Genomic DNA, 17,133 nt, shown 5'->3' with positions numbered 1-17,133 from the left:
GTTTAATTTTTTTTTTTTTTTTTAGCATTTATTAAGTTTTGAGAGACAGAGAATGAGTGGGGAAGGGGCAGAGAGAGAGGGAGACACAGAATTTGAAACAGGCTGAGCCATCAGCACAGAGCCTGATGTGGAGCTCGAACCCACGAACTGAGATCATGACCTGAGCTGAAGTCAGATGTTTAACCAACTGAGCCACCCAGGCGCCCCCAAGGAGGTGGTGTTTAGAGGGAGCAACATGTGCGGATATATGAACAAGAGGGGCATATTCAATGAACTACAAACAGATAACAGAACTAGGGATTAAAAAGGAAAGAAATTTCTTTAGGTTTTATCATGCAAAAAGAAGTCATTAAAAGGTTTTAAACCTAGAAGAAACAAGATCAGATTTTCATTTATAAAAATTATAATAGGCCAAATATAAATAATGTGCGTATTTGAGGGTCGCCACACATGAGAAAGAGTTAGATGATTCACAAGAATTACCTTAAATTAACAATACAAAGTAAGGGTGACAAAAGAGCCAAAGAGCTACAATTGATTTCAGAGTACTCTTGATTCAACACTTATACTGTGACCTTGAAGAAGTATGTTAAATTTCTAGTTCCCTATTTTTCATAGGACAAAATAGTACTATTACTTCAAAAGAGGTCATAGCAATAAAGGATAGAACACTTAATAACTACATAACTATGTAACCTGTATTCAAACTAAAAATCCACAGTCCAAAAATAAGGAACAAATCTGCTTCTTTCTGAAAGGGCATCTATTCAAAACCCAGTGTTTCCCAAAAAAGAAAAAAAAAAAAAAACCCAAAAAAACAAAAAAAACACAATGTTTCCATATGCATATGTTGGAAAAATAACTAAAATTTGGTAAAATGCTAAGAACAGTGGACTAAAAAGAAGACCTGAGTAAGTCTTTTCCTTGCCAGTTATGATTTCTATGCCTCAGTTTATTTTTGCTAAAATTAAAGGAATCGTACACTAAATGGTTTTTACAGCTGAAAATATTCAAGAACCTGAGGACATTTTGATTACTGCTATAAGAGGAGAATGGCATTACTTAAACATTAAATAATAACTTATCAACAACTGCTGCATGGATGGGAAATGGAATTATTCATTTTAAATAAATCATTCATAATAAAACACAATTTTACCACCCTAAATTTTTTTGTATGTAAAAATGGCCATAAGCAGAGAGACTCAGAACCATAACACCCTAAGTCTTTAAAAAATTTTTTCTAAATAAAACTCCTAAAGATTGACGGTGAACTGTATGCTAAGTAATTCCTGGAATTAACCTGTATAATGGCTTTATTTACTCTGCCATACAAATGTGGACATCAAAGGATAATGGCTAATAACAATGATAATGCTGTCAATGTATAATACCAGTAACAAAGTCAAGGACATAAATCCAATAGAATCTTACAATCTTACAGTCTTACTGATAAATTTTGTTTTATAAGAATAAATCATTCCGGACAGAATGGGATAGTTAATAGACCTAGACTTTCACATACGGGTTTCCCTGTGTAATCTGAAATGAGCAATTAAAGAAGCACTTCCTCGGGGCACTTGGGTGGCTTAGTCGGTTAAGCGTCCGACTTTCGCTTAGGTCATGATCTCGCGGTTCGTGGGTTCGAACCCTGCGTCGGGCTCTGTGCTGACTGCCAGCTCAGAGCCTGGAGCCTGTTTCAGTCTGTGACTCCCTCTCTCTCTGACCCTCCCCTGCTCACGCTGTCTCTCTCTCTCTCTCCTAGAAATAAATAAAAAAATATTTTAAAAAATTAAAAAAAATAAATTAAAAGGAAGCGGAATTCTGTCTACACCTAGGCTGGAAGGCTAGCAAAGCCCAGANTGCGTCGGGCTCTGTGCTGACTGCCAGCTCAGAGCCTGGAGCCTGTTTCAGTCTGTGACTCCCTCTCTCTCTGACCCTCCCCTGCTCACGCTGTCTCTCTCTCTCTCTCCTAGAAATAAATAAAACATTAAAAAAAATTTTTTTTAATAAAAATAAAAATAAAGAAGTACTTCCTCTGCTAATCTTTGGGGGAAAAATGTTTCATCTCATACAATATTGGTTTTTCCAAATCCCTAACAATGGGTTTACAAGGTTAAATTATTACAGTTAAAGAAAAAGTACTTGGTTTATGCAGGCCCAAGTAAAACAACTATGAAAATAAATATATAACTTTATTAGAATATATTTCATGGACCACAAATCTAAGGTAAGAACAAAAAAGTTTCCTCATTATACAAATTAATGGAACCAATGAAACACTGATAAACATTAAGTTCTCAATCAGGACAGTCAACAAATATAATGGCCTACGGAGCCCTGGAAACACAAATGATAGTTTCTACTCTTATAAAATGTTTAATCACTTAAATATCTGATGAGATGTCATATAGAAAACATAATGAATTTATAATATGCTTGCAGGCTTCCAGTTTTGTAATAAATAAGTCATGGGAATAAAAGGTACAGCATAAGGAAATGTACTCAATGATACCATAATAATGTTATATGATGACAGATGGCAGCTACACTAGTGGTAAGCACAGTATAACATACAGAGTTGTCCAATTACTATGTTATACACCTGAAACTAAGGTAACATTGTGTGTCAGCTATACTCAAATTAAAAAATTAAATAAATAAATAAATTTATACTATGCTAACTCCTGAGAGCATAATTAGAATCAACAAAGGAAATAAGAAACATGCAAATGATAACAATACAGTTCAAAATAATATGAAAGTCTTGGGGCACCTGGGTGGCTCAGTCAGTTAAGCATCCGACTCTTGGGGCACCTTGGTGGCTCAGTCGGTTAAGCATCTTCTGACTTCGGCTCAGGTCATGATCTCACGGTTCGTGGGTTCAAGCCCCGCGTCGGGCTCTGTGCTGACTGCAAGCTCAGAGCCTAGAGTCTGTTTTGGATTCTGTATCTCCCTCTCTCTCTGACCCTCTCTGACCCTCCCCTGCTCACACTGCCTCTCTCTCTCTCTCTCTCTCAGATATAAATAAAACATTAAGAAAAAAAATTTTTAAAAAGCGTCTGACTCTTGATTTTGGCTCAGGTCATGAGATCAAGCTCTGCATCAGGCTCTGCTTTGAGCTTGGAGCCTGCTTGGGATTCTCATTATCCCTCTCTCTCTGTCCCTCCCTGTGCACATGTGCTCTCTCGCTCGCGCGCGCTCTCTCTCTCTCTCTCAAAATAAATAAACATTTCTTTAAAATAATATGGGGGCGCTTAGGTGGCTCAGTCGGTTAAGCATCCAACTTCAGGTTGGGTCATGTCTCACAGTTCATGAGTTCGAGCCCAATGTTGGGCTCTGTGCTGACAGCTCAGAGCCTCTGCTTCGGTTTCTGTGTCTCCCTCTCTTTGCCCCTCCCCAGCTCATGCTCTCTCTCTCTCTCTCAAAAAGAAACAGTAAAAACATTATAAAAACAATATGAAAATCTTGAAGATAGGATGAAAATTACTCACATCTCAGGAATTACAATATTATTACTATTATTTTCCAAGTTTCACTTTAACAAAAAAGCTTTGCAGAGAAATGAAAAGCATAAATATATACAAACATTATGAAAACTAAGGCAGAGCTTTCTACTTAAAAAGTTCCTCACATGTAAGGGAAATTGAAATTTTGTGGTTTGGCTATTACAAACTGATTTAAAGATACCTAAATTAGAATATTTTAATTATACAATCACCTACTAATAATAAACATTCTTACATATAGTAAATTCTAGAATATGACACACCATTTTGCTTTTTCCAGAGATTATTTAATTCTACTTTTATTCTTTCTTCAAGGTGGACTGAACCCATAGTCATCGTTTTCATCAATGACTAATCAATACCTCTTTGCATATGAGTTAATATTCCTATCTTATGGAGAAGATCCAATCCTACCTTTGTTAAATGAGTCAGTAAAACAATTCTAAACAGATTACTAAGTGATGATTTATACTAGTCTAGAATAAAATCGCCCAAAGTACTAAGACTTTAAACTCCCCTCCTGAAACACTATACCATAAATCATGTTTTCAGGAGGCAATAGATATGTGATTAGCTTCCCCACTGTGATTCTCTAAAAATATTCAGCATCTCTTTTCAAATATAAAGCACTAACCAAAGCAACAGCTTATACTGTATACCATTCTTCTGAATATGTTTTTCTACCTTTACTTGTTTAGAGACAGTAAATTATTTTATTTTAAAAGTTGTCCTGCTAGGTTGCTGAGCATCAAATTGAGAAACAGGCTACAAATTATATCCAGAAAGAAAGGGCTTCCTGATGATGTTCCTGAAGCACTGAATTAACCAACTTTTACCACCAAATTTATTGTGTTAAATAATATTTTTCCATTTATAGATTAAGTCATTTTGTTTGGGTGTCTGTTACTTCATTGGGGTGTCTGTATACTTACAAATAGTATACAAATATACTGACTTTGGAGAGAATTAGTTCTGGAAAAGTTTATACTCTCATCTACCACATATTTAAAAAGAAAAAAATTCTAATTAAAAAAAAACTAAAGTTGGCATTAAAAAAATATTCTCTCAGAATCCAGACCTAAGGGGGCAGTCAACACAAATCATTCCAAACACAATCACCAACACCAGCTGCCTACTAGAATTAGAGAGAGGCATTTATATACAAAGTCAATCCAAATGTTAGAGGAAAAAGAGAAAGCTTGTTTGCTCTCTTCTAAGGAAACTTGGGTGGATAATATTTGAAGAATAATGAGAAAGGCACTTAATTTTAACTCAGGATTCTGATTTTCATAAGGAGCCTGCTGTTAAAATTGATTACATTCATGAAAACAAAACTTGGATAACAAAACTCTTTAATTAATCATCAACCTTTTAGTGAAACGAAGAATAATCAAAATTATTGTGAATAAACACACTTAATGATAAAATACATGAACAAACATATGAACTGAAACTATCATAGATACTCTGCAGATTAAAACAGTCTTTAAGTATTCACAAATATTTACTAAGTTTCTACCATGTGCCAGGCACTGGGGATACAAAGATGAATAAAATATGAAGCTTGTGCTCAAAGTACTGAGTCTAGAAGGAAGATAAACAAAAAATAAATAAAAGTAGTTGTAGTTATTTGCACGCCAGGCATCATGGAATTCTCAACATGCATATTACTTATACTTAACCCTCTTAATAATCCTATAAGGTTAAGGGTTATCACTCTCATAATTTAAATGAAGAAATTTTTAAAAGAATAAGTAACCCAAAGTCTCACAGGTAGTAATTATCAAAACCAGGATTGTAATTCTTGTCTCTCTGTTGGTTTGTACCAAACAAATCCCAGAGTACAGGAAGAGTGTATAGGAGTTAGAAGGCTACCAGAAAGAATTAATATCTGAGTTCAGCCTTAAAAGGTGAAGAGGAATTCGTCAAGGAGGATAAAAGAGGTGTCATGGATTTTAAGAAAACTTTAAATAATACAGGAAGTACTAACATTGGAAAGCACTACTATACATGTGACACATAGGTTAAATCAAATTCAAAATGACATGGACTTGGGGCGCTCAGTCGGTTAAGTGTCTGACTTCAGCTCATGTCATAATCTCGCAGTTTGTGGGTTCGAGGACCGCATTGGGCTCTGTGCTGACAGCCAGCTCAGAGCCTGGAACATGTTTCCGATTCTGTGTCTCCCTCTCTCTCTGACCCTCCCCCTCTCTCTCTGACTCTCTCCTGCTCATGCTATCTCTCTCTCTCTCTCTCAGAAATAAATTTAAAAAAAAAAAACATTTAAAAAAATGACATGGACTTAAGTAGCCAATAATAATATAAAGGAAGTTCACTCCAGATTTCTTCAAAGACTAATGGGAGATGGGTTAGCTATCCTTAAAGACTGTGAGAAGATAATTTTCTAAAAGATAAAAACTGTAAGAACCCTCAGCAAAATATTTATATATTGATACAAAGTTTTTACTGGTAAAAGAAAACATTATTACCATTTCAAGGATAGAATAGATGTTTTAAAGATAACAAAGGATAGGATTGTTATATAAATAAAACTAGTTCAATTCTATTTTTTTAAATAATTATCTAATCTAAATTTAGTCAACATTAATAAATATAAAAACAATTTTCTTTGTGCCACCATAATGTATGCTTGTATTTGTGTAAACTATATTATATTTTAAGAGAATAATAAATACGTTTAGTATTAAAGGGTTCAAAATAATTATCTTACAAAATTGTTTAAAAGCTTATTCATGCATGATCTTAACAACCACCTAGTATAGTTAAATTTTTATAAATTCAAAGAGCATATACACTTTAGCTCTTTCCAATCTTCATTGCTTATGTTTTTTAGTCCCTAGCTTTATGGTTGACATTGGTTTGCCCATTTTTCTAAATTCCATCTTGGAAGCCAGTCACATTCCCTCTGCCCTCATTCTAGAATGGAAAATATCTTCAAAAAACTACTTACACAATTTAATATTTAAATATAAAATAGTTTGGGAGACAAAGGAGAAAAAAGTGGTGGTGAAAAAATATACACACTCTTGCAAAGAGAAATAAATCACTAGTAGGATTTAATAACAGAATTTTCTTTACAAGAGCATAAATTTATAGATATAATATATATGAAAGATACTTTCTACATTTTTTTGTTGAATTTTGAGATCCTGCTAAGATCCTGATCCTGCTCTTTCCTCTTTCTACCAAGCAGAAATTTTTTGTTTTAATTTTTTAAAAATCCTTTAATGAACATTCTCCCACCCAATTCAACATTGAAAAAACTCTTAAATCTTCCAATAGGCTTTATTATCTATCTCCTTCTGTCTAACTTAACACAGTGCTGCAGACCTAGAAATTGGTATCTCTGGCCTTCCCAAACAAAAAAGCATAAAAGTTGTAGGAATGCTTGAGGAAGTAGGTTTCATTTCACATAAGCTATTAAAATTCAATATCTACAAGGTGAGGCATTTTTTAAAATAACATTTTCACAAGAAAAAGAATTGAAAATATTAAGATATAAAGTAAAATTTACAGAAAATTTTAAAATCTAGTCTAAATATTCACTCATTTAGCTAAATAATCAAAAGTCAAGTTGCAATCTTAATGAAGTTCCACAGAGGGAGCTAGCATCACAAAGAGCAAATTTATAATACACTGAGCTTCAAGAAATGACCTAGTCTATTAGAAATTATTGGATTTCCATTCATCAACATGACTTTAGTCTATCTTCTAAGATTTTACCTTAGACATTAACAACCCCCCAAAAATACAGTATCACCTACATATTATGTCATATTTCTATTAGACCATATTAAAACTTATGAAAGGTAATATCCATCACAGATACCTTTAAACAGTTTTTGAAGCAGTACGTTCATTTTAAATATTATTATTCCTCTTGGGGCGCATGGGTGGCTCATTCAGTTAAGTGTCTAACTCTTGATTTTGGCTTAGGTCATGATCTCACAGTTGGTGGGTTTGAGCACAGAGCCTGCATGGGATTCTCTCTCTCTCCCTCTCTGTCACGCCCCTGCTCATTCTCTATCCTTCTCTAAAAATAATAAACATTAAAAAAGACAAAAAAACTATACAAAAAAATAATAAAATTTTTAAAATAAATAATATTATCCCTCCCAAAAAATGTAAAAAATATTCTTTCTCTAAGTCACTGATTTAGGAAAAGTACAAAGCAATAAAAATACACCTGAAATCAAATCACAACCTATTCTTTTCTAATAGAAGACAAGTTATGTAATCACTCCAAGCCTATTTCCCATAAAATGGGAATGATTATAATTTTTACATTCTAGGGTTGCTATAAGGATTAAATTAGAGCACAAGAGTGACATAAGAATCTCTTTCCTTGCTTTTAATAATTTAAATTTAATTTTTTTTTAAATTTTTTTTTTTTAATGTTTTATTTATTTCTAGGAGAGAGAGAGAGACAGCGTGAGCAGGGGAGGTTCAGAGAGAGAGGGAGCCACAGACCGAAACAGGCTCCAAGCTCTGAGCTGGCAGTCAGCACAGAGCCCGACGCGGGGCTCGAACCCACGAACCGTGAGATCATGACCCAAGTGAAAGTCGGACGCTTAACCGACTAAGCCACCCAGGCGCCCCAATAATTTAAATTTAAATTTAATTTTAATTTAATTTCAATAATAAGTATTAGTTAATTCTTTAATAAAAAATTTTTTTTCTAAAAAAATTTCTGGGCACCTGGGTGGCTCTGTTGGGTAAGCATCCGACTACAGCTCAGGTCATGATCTCGGGTTCTGTGAGTTCGAGCCCTGCATCAGGCTCTGTGCTGATGGTTCGGAGCCTGGAGCCTGCTTCAGATTGTGTGTCTCCCTCTCTCTGCTTCTCCCCTGCTTGCACTGTCTCTTTTTCTCTCTCAAAAATAAACATCAAAAATATTTTTTTTATTTCAATAAATTTCCAAAAAAATTAATAAGTACAGTTAGTAAAGAAAATGTTTTCAAGGATTGGATTAGCTGCTAATAGATACTAAAAGTTCCCCAAAACTCCCAAATTCTTATCACTCCCAAAAATTGTGACTGAGTCCTAGGGGAAATAGACAGTGTTTTTCAGGCTGAAATCTGTCACAGCTTTATTCTCAAAACATTCCTGTTTGTTGTAGACCAAGGAAAAAAAGAACTCAACATTTAGCAGTTTCTGCTCTCTCCATTCCATGTTGACCCTAATGAATTATTTCCATTGATATCACATACTGAAATACTGTCAAGTAAATCTGTAACAAAGGACTGATAAACAACACTTGGACTGAAAAGCTCTGGATTAAATTTCAGGAAACACCGCACCCTTCCACCCAGGGTGAAGGTGAGCTTCCTTTTTTTGTTTTAATTTTTATTTTTAATGTTATTAATTTTTTCCTTCCTCCAAAATGACAAATGAAGGAATTCACCCAAAAAGAAAGAACAGGAAGAAATGACAGCCAGGGACTTAATCAACACAGATATAAGTAAGATGCCTGAACTAGAATTTAGAACCACGATAAGAAGAATACTAGGAGTTGAATCCCCTTCTGCATAGATTAAAAAAAAAAAAAATTTAGTCAGGCTGAAATTAAAAATACTATAACCAAGATGCAATTCCGAATGCCATGACAGCAAGGATGAAACAGAGCAGCAAATCAATACAGAAGATAAAATTATGGAGAATAACGAAGCAGAAAAAAGACGGAAATAAAGGCAAAAGATCATGATAAAAGACTTAGAGAACTCAGGGACTTATTAAAAAAGAATAACATCTGAATCATAGGAGACCCAGAATATGAAAAGAGAGAAAAAAGGGCAAAAGGTATATGTGAGCAAATTATAGTTGACAACTTTCCTAAATCTGGGGAAGGACACAGACATCAAAATCCAAGAAGCACAAATAACTCAACGAAACTGACCATTAGAATAGATTCAACAAAAACTATCACCAAGGCATACCATATTCAAATTCACAAAATACACAGACAAGGAAAAAATTATATGAAAGCAGCAAGGGGGGAAAAAGCCTTTAACCTATAAGGGAAGACAGATCAGGTTTACAGCAGACCTATCCATAGAAACCAGATAGGAGTAACAGGATATATTCAATGTGTTGAATTGGAAAAATATGCAGCCAAGAATTCTTTATCCAACAAGGATTTCATTTAAAATAGAGGAAGAGACAGTTTCCCAGACAAACAAAAATTAAAGGAGTAGATGACCACTAAACCAGCCCTACAGGAAATTTTAAGGATACTTAAATTCTTTGAGTAAAGAACAAACAAAACTAAAAAGACCAAAGCAACAAAGACTAGAAAGGACCAGAGAACATTACCAGAAACACCAATGCAACAAGCAACATGGCATTAAACTCCTATCTTTCAGTACCTACTCTGAAGGTCAATGGACTAAACACTCCAATCACAACAGACAGGGTATCAGAATAGATAAGAAAACAAGACCCATCTATACACTGCTTACAAGAAATTCCTTTTAGACCTCAAGATCATAAAGGCCATATACAAAAGACCCACAGTTAATATCACCCTCAATGGGTAAAAACTGAGAACTTTCTCCCTAAGGTCAGGAACACAACAGGGATGTCCACTCTCATCACTGTTATTCAACATAGTGTTTGAAGTCCTAGCTTCACCAATCAAACAACAGAAAGAAATAAAAGGCATCCAAATCAGCAAGGAGGAAGTCAAACTTTCACTCTTTGCAGATGACATGATACTCTTTGTGGAAAACCCAGAGCACTCTACAAAAAACTGCCAGAACTGATCCATGAATTCAGAAAATTCACAGGATATGAAATCAATGTATAGAAATTAGTTGCATTTCTATACACCAATAATAAAGCAGCAGAAAGAGAAATCAAGGAATTGATCTCATTTACAACTGCATCAAAAACTACAAAATACCTAGGAATAAACCTAACCTAGCTCAAATATCCATCAACTGACAAATGGATAAAGAAGATGTAGTACACACACACACACACACACACACACACACACATATATATATATATGATGGAATATTACTCGGTTATCAAAAAGAATGAAATCTTGCCATTTGCAACAATATGGATGGAACTGTATTATGCTAAAATAAGTCAGAATAAGACAAATATCATATAATTTACTCATGTGGAATTTAAGAAACAAAACAGATGAACAGGGAAAGGGAAACAAAAATAAGATAAAAACAGGGAAGATGAGACAAACCATAAGAGACTCTTAAATACAGAGAACAAACTGAGGTTTCCTGGCGGGGTGTCAGGTGGAGGGATGGGCTAAATGAGTGATGGACATTAAGGAGGGCACTTGTTGTGAGGAGCACTGAGTGTTATATGTTAAGCAATGAATCACTAAATTCTATTATGGAAATCATTATTATAGTATAACTAACTTGGATTTAAATTAAAAAATATATGGGGTGCCTGGGTGCCTCAGTCGTTAAGTGTCCGACTTTGGCTCAGGTCATGATCACACGGTTCGTGGGTTCGAGCCCCGCGTCGGGCTCTGGGCTGACGCCTAGCTCAAAGCCTGCTTCAGATTCTGTGTCTGAAGGGAGGGGAGGGGAGGGGAGGGGAGGGAAGAAAGAAAGAAAGAAAGAAAGAAAGAAAGAAAGAAAGAAAGAAAGAAAGAAAGAAAGAAAGAAAGAAGGAAAGAAGGAAGGAAGGAAGGAAGGAAGGAAGGAAGGAAGGAAGGAAGGAAAGAGAGAGAGAGAGAAAGAAGAAAGAAAGAGAGAGAAAGAAGAAAGAGAGAAAGAGAGAAAGAAAGAAAGAAAGAAAGAAAGAAAGAAAGAAAGAAAGAAAGAAAGAAATTTTTTAAAATATATAGTAAATAGTTACCTTACAAAAATAATGACTATATATCAAAATCAACTTAAACACTTTTTTCATGTAAGAGGCATTTATACCTTAGGATGAAATGTCCTATTTAAGTATGGAAACAAACCATTTAGATCAAAGAAGACTAATGAGTTCTAGAGAAAAAGGTTCTAGTGTTGACAAAGATGTCGATGATGAAGATTCTGAATGTTCAAAGAAATGAGAGTAAAAAAAGAAAAAAGTACTTTAAAATTACTTCATATAAAATGTAGTTATATTGTGAATAATCGAAGAACTGAGAAAAGAAAAAAAAATGACTTCACACAGTATGTGGTTGTAAATGTATGATGTAACTTAATTATAACTATAAAACTGACTTATTTCATAAACATCTCTCAAAACTTAGTAATAAATTAGTCAAAAAGCTTTGTATTATACCCTTTCCTTGGAAGAATAAGAAGAGCTTTGCATTTTGAAGTCAGGCATACATAATATTTGACTGAGTTTTCCTCAACTCACTCAACAGTGGCTATTGGTTTCTAAAACCATAGTACAATACTATAAAATTAAACAGTCATTATAATCAGTAACGGAGTATTTCAATGGATATCAACACTTTTAATTAAAAAACAAAACAAAACACTATATACTTAGGAAATAGCTTGGTGCCCAGAAAAAGCACCTAAATGGGGATCAGGAAACAGGTTCTGGTCTAGTCTTGTCAGTAAATAGCAGAATAACCTGCAGCAAGTCATTTATCATATAAATTCCTCCCAATTCATAATTTAAAAAATGGATATTAATTTTAGGGGTCATTTCTAGAATCAAATTCTGTAATCTCAAAGATATGAAAGCAAATGGCCCCTGATTAAGGGGCCAGAAAAATATCCATGATATTTAAAATGCTATATACCTTGGGGCGCCTGGGTGGCTCAGTCAGTTGGTGAGTTCAGACCCAAGTTGGGTTCTGTGCTGACAGCTCAGAGGCTGGAGCCTGCTTCAGATTCTGTGTCTCCCTCTCTCTCTCTGCCCCTCCCCCACTCACGCTCTGTGTCTCTGTCTCTCAAAAATAAACATTAAAAAACATTAAAAGTACTTTGAAAAATCATTATATAACCTTGAGAACAAAACATTTTGTGTGTATATTTTTATCTGCTATAGTATAGTTGACACAAAGCTTCACATTAGTTTCAGCTATACAACATAGTGACATAATATCTCTCTATGTCATGCTATGCTCACAAATGTAACTACCATCTGTCACCACACAATGCTAGTACAGTATCAATGACTACACTCCTGATGCTGCATCTTAAACGACTCTATATACAAAAGAATCATTCTTCATACAGATACATACAAACTGAAGATTGCATTAAACTAAACCATAGGGACCTGAGTTAGAAGTTAAAATATCTTTAACATTAGGGAATGTCAAACATCAGGAAAATCCTGAAGAAGTTTGTAAAATTCACTAAAATATTTATTAATGGATAGAACCTTAATAAGTATATCTAGAATAAGTGTAGTCCGACCTGAAGGTGTATAGCCAGCCACAGATTCCTCAAATTGTTAATTCTACAGTATTATTTGACATTAGGTGTTTGAATAATAATTAAGGCTATCATAACTTTCTTATTGTACAATGGGAAAAATAAAGTAGACTAAGTAGAAAACAGAAGTATATAAATTATTTTATAGCTGTCTTCTTTGGACAATGATACTAAAAAGAATAAGATGAATTTTTAAAATTCCCAAACCTATCATTTTTAACTAAAAGCCTCAAAGTTCCTGTGAACTAATAATCTTTTAAAGACTATTATAGAACAGGAAAATAGCAATGGAGATATCCCAGAATTATTATGTTCAAGTTATTTTTACCTGAAAGAATCCTAAGAACATTAAAATTTTTTAAAGGATCAAAATTTTGTTCATACATATAACTTTATATTTAAAGTGTTTTGTCTTATGTCAATCAATACTAGGCATTTTACCTTTTCATAAAGAAACAAAAGAAACAAAATTACATTTTGTCATCTTAATCATGAGGTTGGGGAAGTCAAATGAGTAAAATTAACAACAATTTAATATTTTACCTGGGGAAAGAAAATGAAATTATGTATTTCCCAATATGCCCTTAGTCTAGATGATGCAATATAATACTACATGTTTTAACATGCACACAGGAACAATTATTTCCTATGTTAATCCTATATAATGTAAATTATCCGAATCGAACTAGAATTAAGTAATAGTGTTAATTATATCTTTACATTTTATATAATTTTAAACTCAGATTGTTTACATATATCTCCATAGAGGAATAAACTATGTACCACCTAGGGTTTAATGTACTTACAATTCCTTGTGTTTGTCTTCAGCCAAGATTTGGTCATTTGGTTTAAGAGAATACCTATAACACAGAAACAAAAAAATACATCATATAACCATTTAAGTACCTTGCCTCATGGACACTGAGCTGTGGTATCAACATACAGTGGGTTAACCCCTATCAAACAAGCATTACTACACTGTTACAGGCCTCTGTCTTAATTGATAAAACATTAAAAAATGCCTAAGTTCTTTGCTGTTCTTCTAGTCACTGCCACAGATACCATCCAAAGAACTGAAGTAGGATCAGCCTGACCTTTGAAAACACAAGGTATTTTCAATACTCTTCTGTAGTAAATAATCTGCAATGTTACACTCATCTAGTAGTTCAAAAATCAAGAAATGACTACAATAAGAATTTAGGAGTTCACAAAACAATAAACAGTTATTCATTCATTAAATATACAGTAAACATCTGGGGCGCCTGGGTGGCTTAGTCGGTTAAGCGTCTGACTTTCGCTTAGGTCATGATCTCACGGTTCGTGGGTTCGAGCCCCGCATCAGGCTCTGTGCTGACTGCCAGCTCAGAGCCTGGAGCCTGTTTCAGTCTGTGACTCCCTCTCTCTCTGACCCTCCCCTGCTCACGCTGTCTCTCTCTCTCTCTCCTAGAAATAAATAAAAAAATATTTAAAAAAAAAAAATATATACAGTAAACATCTATACACCAGACGACGTCCTTGGTGGTATGACAAAGGAGGAAAAATAAGTTGTTATTAACTTAATGACCATAGGCAATCATTTAATTTCTTCAAGTCTCACTTTCCCTGTCTATAAAAACAGAGGTTGCAATAAATATTAGAACAGCTATCTTTCAAATTACCATATAATTTGTACTGCTAAAGGTAAACAGATTTCTGAGGAGTACACAGAAAAAAACAAACACTGGATGGAAATTCCCAGGTCTTCAATTCCCACTTGTAATCAATTCTTTCCTAAAACTAAGTTGCCTGACAATGGGTCAGAAATCCAAGTGGAAAGGTCATGTAGAGTCTCTTTTCTTGCCTCCCCTTTCACAAGTCCCTTTACCCACCTTATGAAAAGAATGGCAAACCTGTCACACATCCTAAATAGCTAGTGTATACATTGGCTAGTGTATAAAAACCTCTGAAGTGCTAAACAAGAAATGTTTCATAATATTTTTGTCTGCAAAGCATCTATAAGTAAAGTAACATAAACTGCCCACAGGGATTCCTATTTTACACATTATTTCTGTAAAGAATGAAACCACAAATTATAAGTGGGGAACTATCTGTCATAGGATGTTCTATATTCAGGTATATTATAGAATGGGGCACAAGTTGATTAGTTTTCTTTAAAAAGTTTATCTTTTCTACCCCATGTACATCATCAAAGAACGCATTACTTGTCAGGAAGAGTCTTATGAAGGAAAGGTAAGAGAGTTCCCCATTAAAAAAAAAGAAGAAAATAAAGAATGAACTTATTTCCTCCAAGCAACAATTTTAAACAAGGTTCCTTGCCTTCCATTTATCTACTGAGGATTAAATATCAGAACACAGTTGTCACAGAAACAAAAGTCAAATCATTTACTTGAACTGAAAAATGAAGGCAGATTTTTTTCTATCATGAAAGCAAATCTAATTTGTTTGACAATGAAGAGTGATTTTACCAATGATTCCACAGCACACAGTGGCCTTCAGTTGAATGAATGGTTTTGACTAAAACATGTTTAAAGCACTCAATAAAAACATTCTATCAAAAAAAAAATCCTTTTGACATAGGTATATTGAAATTAACAATATTTTACTTTCCCCAGCATTTCCTAAACTGTTTGGGTAAACATACAGCTGTAAGTAAAACACTAATAGATATATGATCACTAGCTATTTAGGAAGCCTTACTAAACTCTTTTTTTTTTTTTTTTTTTTTTTTTTTTGGTGCATTCCCCAGAACTGCATGTCTCTAGTGACTCTAATAACTAGAAAGTCAGGGGGTTCTAATTCTTTGCTTTTAACAAAAGAAGGACTTAATCAAATTATAAGCTGATAGACAAATAATGATGATAAATCACTTGATGACAGAGACACTCAAACAATTAAGTGACACTGCTTAAACAAAGCTCTACTACCATCCAATCAATTATGTGAGCACGTTTTTCAGAACTTCTGTCAGGGAGCAAGAATTTCTCATTCCCTTCTCAGGGAACAAGAACTTGTGTCCCCTTCAAGGTCCTTCTATCTGGACTAAGAATCAAATTGACAGATTAACAGGAGAAAATCAACTTTAATACGTATATGTACAGGGAATCCACACAAACAGGGAAATTCCGAAGTCAGTCAGACAAAATGAGATATACTTGTCATTCTGAACTAAGGAGAGGGAGTAGGGGTCTGGGATTTCGAGGAAAGGAATGTACTTCAAAGGGTGATAAGAAGAGATGTTTGGTAATTAGATGTATGCCCTACCATATAGATGGGTCACTTAGATAAAATTTGTTAATAACTCTTATTCTTGGAAAGACTCTCAATGTAGATTCTTCTGTGTGGTTAAGGGTGGGAAAAAACCTTCTCTTGAGCCTATGGGTTCTCAAGTGTCTTCAGCTCAAAGTAATCCACACACCAAAATGGCACATTCTGAGGGGGGCCTATCCTGAACCTCTTCACATCTCTAAAAGAAAAAAGGAAAATAAAATGGATGCTGAATATTGTCTAATTGCAGCAATGAGCACTATTTATCCAAGAAAGGCTGAACTAAATGAAAAAAATTAGATTAGCTTCACCCACCTCATTAAAAGATGCATTTCCAGTAAGATTTTTTCCTTGTTTAATAATTTCTCAACGTTTTAATACATTTATGTTATTTTACTAACTCTATGTTAATTACAACTGAATGACTAAGAGATTTTCTTTTTAAGTTTTTAAATTTATTTTTTGAGAGGGAGAGTGCAGATGCACGCGAGCAGGAGAGGGGCAGAGAAAGAGTGGGAATGCCAAGCAAGTTCTGCACTGTCAGCATGGGGACCAACACAGGGCTCCATCTCATAAATGGCGATATCACAACCCGAGTCAAAAATAGGACAGCTTTTATCTATTTTCTCTTCCTTCCCCATTTCATCTCTCTTCTCTGTTCCTTTCCTATTAAAAAACAAAGCAAAACAAAACAAAACCTTCCCTTTTAAAGTCTCAGGATAAGAATTTAAAGGGAATGGTGGGAAAAAAAAAATAAAATAAAATAAAGGGAATGGTGGAGGCCAGAAAAAAAAAATGGAGTCCAAATATGCAAAAAGCAGGCAGGGAAGGATAGACCTGATTTTTATTAAATCAACAAACGGGAAATTTTACTCTCTCTTTTTTTTTTTTTTTTTTTTTTTTTTTTTTTTTTTTTTTTTTTTTTTTTTTTTTTTTTTTTTTTTTTTTTTTTTTTTTTTTTTTTTTTTTTT

General features: G+C 34.1%; 1 protein-coding gene across 4 annotated transcripts in view; it reads right to left on the bottom strand.

Annotated features, from left to right (window-relative positions):
* ADK (adenosine kinase) overlaps positions 1-17,133 on the bottom strand; it is a 507,420-nt gene that overhangs the window by 429,536 nt on the left and 60,751 nt on the right. For all 4 annotated transcript variants that reach the window (XM_039235193.1, XM_039235195.1, XM_039235194.1 and 1 more), the window contains one exon: positions 13,705-13,758. In XM_039235193.1, coding sequence (XP_039091124.1) covers positions 13,705-13,758 — 54 coding nt within the window. The remainder of the gene's footprint in view (positions 1-13,704; positions 13,759-17,133) is intronic.

This window comes from Hyaena hyaena, unplaced genomic scaffold (genome assembly GCF_003009895.1).
Source record: "Hyaena hyaena isolate Hyena2069 unplaced genomic scaffold, ASM300989v1 scaffold_97, whole genome shotgun sequence".
NCBI classification, from domain to species: Eukaryota; Metazoa; Chordata; class Mammalia; order Carnivora; family Hyaenidae; genus Hyaena; species Hyaena hyaena.
Note: the sequence above shows the minus strand (reverse complement) of the source record. Positions and strands in the feature narration are given on the sequence as shown.